This window comes from Vicia villosa, linkage group LG7 (genome assembly GCF_029867415.1).
Source record: "Vicia villosa cultivar HV-30 ecotype Madison, WI linkage group LG7, Vvil1.0, whole genome shotgun sequence".
NCBI classification, from domain to species: domain Eukaryota; kingdom Viridiplantae; phylum Streptophyta; class Magnoliopsida; order Fabales; family Fabaceae; genus Vicia; species Vicia villosa.
The window spans coordinates 95,770,737-95,777,281 of NC_081186.1; the positions used below are offsets into that span (position 1 = coordinate 95,770,737).

The 6,545-nt window shown below is 33.5% G+C and overlaps 1 protein-coding gene across 3 annotated transcripts; it reads right to left on the minus strand.

Annotated features, from left to right (window-relative positions):
* Positions 1 to 268: 268 nt before the first annotated feature.
* On the minus strand, positions 269 to 5,436 carry LOC131616004 (lysM domain receptor-like kinase 3). 3 transcript variants are annotated; one of them, XM_058887212.1, is made up of 12 exons: positions 3,519 to 5,436; positions 3,402 to 3,435; positions 3,280 to 3,284; positions 2,996 to 3,157; positions 2,522 to 2,724; positions 2,247 to 2,336; positions 1,742 to 1,835; positions 1,501 to 1,652; positions 1,320 to 1,411; positions 1,025 to 1,163; positions 807 to 905; positions 269 to 636 (listed from the first exon to the last, which is right to left on the minus strand). In XM_058887212.1, the coding sequence occupies exons 1-12, from the start codon at positions 4,180 to 4,182 to the stop codon at positions 478 to 480; spliced, it is 1,893 nt and encodes a 630-aa protein (XP_058743195.1). In that variant the 5' UTR covers positions 4,183 to 5,436; the 3' UTR covers positions 269 to 477. The 3 variants fall into 3 exon arrangements, with proteins under 3 accessions (XP_058743195.1, XP_058743194.1, XP_058743193.1); XM_058887211.1 differs by lacking the exon at positions 3,280 to 3,284 and having other exon boundaries at positions 3,002 to 3,154; positions 3,519 to 3,657; XM_058887210.1 differs by lacking the exon at positions 3,280 to 3,284 and having other exon boundaries at positions 2,996 to 3,154; positions 3,519 to 3,657.
* Between the last annotated feature and the right edge of the window lie 1,109 nt (positions 5,437 to 6,545).

Genomic DNA, 6,545 nt, shown 5'->3' on the forward strand with positions numbered 1-6,545 from the left:
TTGAATTAATTACTCTATGTAATGGTGCTACAAAGGTATATATAACCTAATGTCTTAACAACCTGCAGAGAAAATTACTCTCAGACTTTAGGGGGTAATAAACTATTTAACTATCCATTGTAAAACATCAAATGTTAACACCCTCAATCCATCGCATCTGGTAATCAGTACTGTTGAGAAGATGAATATGAGATCAGCAATTGTAACTTGCACAAGAAGTCACTAACAATGTTAAAAAAGACATATATTTCTTTTTTAAAATCTTATATATAAACTGTACTTTAGTGTTACAACTTCACTAAAAATATAATTACAGAATGTCTTGAGATCTAGGACTTTTTGACTATTTTGGGAAATAAAATTTGAACACAAGATCAAAACTTCCTAACCTGAATATTATGTTCTAAGTACAAACCTTTTGGCTGTATGCTTCTAAAAGTTTTTAACAAACATCATTCAATTTGACACACAAACCCTTCATCTCTCTGACAATAGATTTGTGAGAGATGGATTTTCATAGAAAGTGTCATCATCATCAGTATGTGATAGGAGTGTCATAAGAGCAACAACTAATGATCTCATACTTGGACGTAGCAATGGATTGTCTCTTGTACATGCTCTCCCAAGTTGAGCCATCTGCAATTCAAACATTCACTACACCTTGAGAAAATTTAGTACCAAAATTTTTGAGCTTAGTAACTCTCACTCATTTTGAAAATAACTTTTGCACATATAGATTCAATTATATTTCACTATTTTATCACGTCATAACATTCAAATTTTCATCTAAGAGAAATGATTCCAACCTTTAAAACAGAATCAACTGGATAGTTTTCTTTAAGCCTAGGATCCACCAGTTTGCGAAGAGCTTCTAAAGGATCAATTTGATTAAGTGCTTCTTCAAACTGCAATACAAAACAAGTCAAGGGTAACTTCATAGCAACTAGCGTACTAACATTTGACGATGAAAAAAATTTAATCAAGTATATAGTGGGATAAAAGGGTATCTTGATTATAGACATACCAAGGCTACAAGACCCTTTGATTCAACAGCAGATTCACCTGTCTTTAGAACAGCATTCTTTGCTGAAATTAGCTCATAAAGAACAACTCCAAAAGCATATACATCTATTTTTGGAGAAACATCACCATATTGAGCATATCTTCAAAACAAGTCAACAAATTATATCGTTATCTCACTATATAATATAATAGTGACATATGATAAGATGTGATTGAATGACTATGTGAATTTTTGTTGTACTGTCGGTACATAAACATTATGCTCAAAATTTAATGCAAAGTAAAACAAATCATACTCTGGTGGCATGTATCCAAAAGTTCCAACAAGACGAGTGTGAAGTGTGGAGTTTCCAACTTCAATAAGTTTTGTCAAGCCAAAATCTGCAACCTGAGTTTAAAACCATTCATAGTTTAATAAATCTCAACGAAAAGAGGAAATTTTGGAAAGAAGATCATTTAGATTGGTTTTAATGCAACCTTTCCGTGCAAGTTCTTGTCTATTAATATGTTTGCTGATTTTACATCACGATGGATATACACAGGTACAGTATGTTCATGAATGTATTCAAGGCCTCTTGCGGAATCTAGAGCAATTTGCACCCTACTCGACCATGGTAATGGTGCTTTATCTGGAATCATATCGCCGTCGTTAATAAATGTTTGACAATATTGTAAAATCACAACAAAAAAAAAAAACACTTTTTGTTGCTGATCTTACCTATACCGTGCAAATATTGACCCAAGTTACCATTGTCAATATGTTCATATACAAGGAAAAGTGATCCCTCGACACAATATCCGATCAACCTCACCTATGTTCATAAAAATATAGGTAAATTCAGAACAAGATTTATAGCATACTCGGAACTTTTTATGCAAATGCAACGTAAGGATTTCAAATATGGAAAAACAAATAAATGAAACAGTATGCAAACATTTTAATATATTCAAAATCAAATAATGTTATGCAGTGTGTAAATATTTTTTAACTTTATAGGACAGATAATGGTCAACAAGTTACATTTTAAATGTTTTACATGTATTTTGCATTGCTGAAATGATTTTGCTTGATTGCTATAGAACTGTTATGTTTTTAAAATCACATTGGTTATATTTGCTTTGCTGTTAAATGATTATTTTCAAACCATGCATAAAAATGATTGGCTATACTTCCCAAGTAGGAGTACATCATATATGGCATAAGATGTTGAAGGATATCACACCAGATTCAAGTGATGAACATGTGTTAAGACTTGCAACTCGCAAAGAAATTCGGTGGACGCTTGTACATCCATCTTCTTAATTGCTGTTTTCTGCATAGAAGAAATTGTATGAGAGGTGAGAAAATTGGTTATTCTATGTGAAGAGAGAAACGGAGACTTTCCAATTCACCCTTATAGTGTCTTTAATTTAAAAAAGAAAAGCAAGTCCTCTCCTCCCCTCATCTTTAAAGCCCAACTCGCAAATAAAGCCAAGAGATATAGATGCAGTTACATACCTCGCCTCTGAGTACTGCATAATAGACAGCTCCAAATCCACCTTGACCAATTTTATTATCCAAGCTGAAGTTATTTGTAGCTTTGGCTAGTTCTTGATATGAAAATTCAGTTGACTTAGCCACCATAATTCCTGTAAGGCCAGCAGTACTACCAGTACCATGCCCACTAGATCCTGAAGTTTCATATTCTCCACTGCCTGAGGCTTAACCATGAACAGAAACAAAAATCAGCAAGCGTAGTCTATTTCTATAATCAAAGCGGAAATATGAATAGACTGTTTTCATATAAGTAGTAAGTTGTTTCCATAAGTTATCACCAAAAGCTTATTGAAATAAATGAACAAATTCCAAATATGTCACAGACTATTTTTTCGTAAGATTTCTCAAATACTATACAAGTGCTTATACCATAAGATAAGTTCAAATAAATAGTTTAATAAGAACTTCAATTAGAATATGAATACAAAAATATACCATTACCATCTTGCGCTGAAAGTGCCGTAGAAATTTGTGGAAGTTTAGCTTTCTCTTCTTCCTTCTTTTGGAAGTATTTGACATATATACAGATTACAAATAACAGAAGCGCAAATATTCCTGCTATAGATATACCAGCTGCAACACCCTTACCCAGACCTGCTTATATAGAACCAAATTTAATCTCAAAACAAGCAATGACCGAACTTTATTGCATTCTCTTTTTTTTCGGAACAAGCATCAAGCTAAAATTAGTCATCATAATACAAAGTCAGAGGCCAAACCTGTTCTGCAAGAGGAAAAAAATGAAAGTTAGAAGGATAGAAACAAATATGAAACAGTATTTACTTCATCTATCGACCATTCAACATAATAACTAATAAGTGAGACAATCAACGTTACCTACCTAGGATACAAAGGAACATATTCTCCATTTTTATCTGCAAAGTAATAAATAAATAAATAAAACTTTAATAAAAGTCATTATAGATACTTAGAAGAAGAATAAAACCAAAATACATACCTCTTCCTGGAAAGAACACTATCCCACTGCCTTTGCTGAAATTGACACCCAAATTGTAACTTTGTATCACCCCTTCATCAAGTTTATAATGGCTTGCAATCTTCTCAAGAGTATCCCTAGGCCTAAGCGGATAGGTAATAAACAAGCCATAGTCTTTTGAAATCTGACTGTTCCCACAAGAACAATTAACAGTGACATTAACCTTAGCCTTAGCAGGTATATGATTTGGATCATAACTATTGTACTTTTTCAAAACCTCAACAGTTGTTAAGCTTGCATAATAGGTATTTGCAAGTAAATCATAAGTATCTCCTTCATTTGCTGTGTATTCAAACACATGCCCAAGAAATTCACCTCCAATACATTCACATGGGAATGGAATGTTGATTTTAGAATAGGAAAAAAGATTATCATTACTGAATACTATGTCTCTATTGTACCTGATTATAACTTCCGAAGAATCGGTAACAATCTTTGATTGCATAAAGGTTGTTATATTTGAGAGTTCAACTAAAGGCATTACATAGTAGGAAGCTAAAGCTACATCACACCCTTTTACACACTTAGATTCCACTTTGAGAAAAATACAATCCAGAAACATAAAGAACAATAATAACCCATTTTTGAGTTTCATTGAATCAATAAGTGAAAGAAAGAAAATCATAAAATGGCTGCCGAAGGAAAGCAAGAAGCAGAAAAAGAAATTAACTCAAATCAGCAACAAAGGATTAACATGTAGTACAAAATTTATTTCTTGAAAATAATGTCACACTTCCTAGCTTTTCTATTCAATAGACACTGTTGATATTTTTTATATGGAAAATGACTCTAATTCAACTCTCAATTTTTTATACACACGTTTTTGCTCTTATGTGTGATCAAAACAGACATGCATGATTGGATACGTTTGACTGTTTGAAAAAGAATGTGGAGGGAACATAGTAACTGTTAGCTACAATAAGAGTTGACATGTCATTAACTCATTCATGTACTCAAAATGTCAAATGTCAATGAATTAATGTTCCTACAACAAAAATACCTAGTAGTATATTAAAAAAATATATGTAAAGACTAAAGAGTATTCTAAGGATATTTGTATCCAAGTTTTCACTTTCAGTCTATGTAAAAGTTGTTTGGTTTTAGCATGTCAAATATAGAAGAAAAAAATTGTTTTAATTGCTTGTTTTTCTATGTTTAACATTAAAATGCATTTTTGTCTCGTAGAAGACATCATATGCAAAAATGCGAGTTATTTGAACCACAAGATCCCTACTTGACCCAAAAAAAAAAAATGCAATTTTGGCCCTCAATTTTTACAATCCTGCGATTTTAGCTACCCAATTTTTAAAATATTAACTTTGGTCTATTAACTTTATTTCTATTTTCAAAATTAATTTTGAGTTTTCCTGATTAAAAATTTAAAATTTTCTTGCAGCCGTCCAAGTAAAAGTATCCCTACCAACTAGGCATTTCATCGAACACCTTCAAAGCCAATTCAACATCCCCATTTCTAACAAACCGCTCAATTAAAGAATCTCACCACACTAAATCTTTAACAACCATGAAATCAAACACTGTGAACTTGTTTACCTTCGTAAAAAAGCATCTTAACGCATAATAAAACCTTGATGGTAGAAGGAAGTGGAACTATCTTGAAGAAGGGGGTGAGTGAATCATATAACGAAAGAGAAGTTTGGGATGTGAGGTTGTGTTGAAAAAGGAACGAATATGGTTGATGTGATTGTGTGTGGAGTGAGTAGTAAAGATAGATAGAAGACATGTAGAGTGATGAGGGTTTTTGAAAACTTGAGATTGAGATGGTGGAGTTGGTGAGAATCATTTTGGTGGGTTTTAATGGGAATGCTAAAATCATGTGGATTGTTGAGATTTTTGCCAAGGACACTTCAAAACATTGGAAGTAAGATGACGATGATATTGTTCAACGAGGATGAGATTTTTTATTTATTTATTTTAATTTTAGGCTTTGTTTGGATTGATGGAACCGGGTGGAGCGGAGCATACTCTTAGGACCTTGAGAGGAGCACACTCTTAGGACCCAAGCGTTTCACCGCTAGACCACACACACTCATTCATATATTATTATAAAAAGTTTATAATTGTCTTACAGTTTTATTTATTTATTTATTTATTTTGGAGAAAAGGAGGGCCTAAGCCAAAAACAAGGAAAACCTACAACCGAATGCTCCTACAAATAGGGGGGCTAGAAATTTCAAAAACAACTAACTGTCTAATTAAGTTCGGCATACATTCTCCTAAGGACTCACCTTCCCGACTTGTAGCTCCAAATTTAACTAAAGTATCCGCACACCTATTTTCTTCCCTATAGACATGTTTCCATTTAACTTCCTCAAAATCCGCCATTAGCTCGTGAATTTGTTTGAATATAGCCATACACTTCATATTTGGAATAGATTTAAACTCTAGAATTTCAATCACGATATTCGAATCGACATTTAGATCCACTCTTTGATAACCCAAATCCTTAGTTAAGGACAATTCATGGTACACAACCCATAACTCCGCCTTTATGATGCTGCAAAAACACATATACACTTGTAGAAGCCTCCTTTGCACTCGCCTTTATCATCCCGAATAATACCTCCACACCCGGAGATCTTCCCCTCTCGACAAGAACCATCTGGGTTGAGTTTGATCCATCCTCTATCCGGCGGAGTCCATTTCACCAAAATCGTCTGATTATTCTGCTTGCTCATTACGCGATTACTTTGCATTGCCTTCTTGTAATCTTTCCTTCTTTTATGCACATAGGAATTTTGGCAGTAAAGTCTACAAAAATTACTGTCATGTATCTCTTTATTTCTCCAAGTCCAAATACTATGACACCCTGTCGCCTAGTAGCTGCTCCACTCTTGATTATAGCTCAGATTCAGCTCAATCCATCCCTACTGATTCATCGTAAAAAAATTCGGTCCTATATCCTTAGGCACCTGATTAAACCAAACATTCTGCACCGTCAGGCAATCGCGCAAAGCATGTAGCATATTT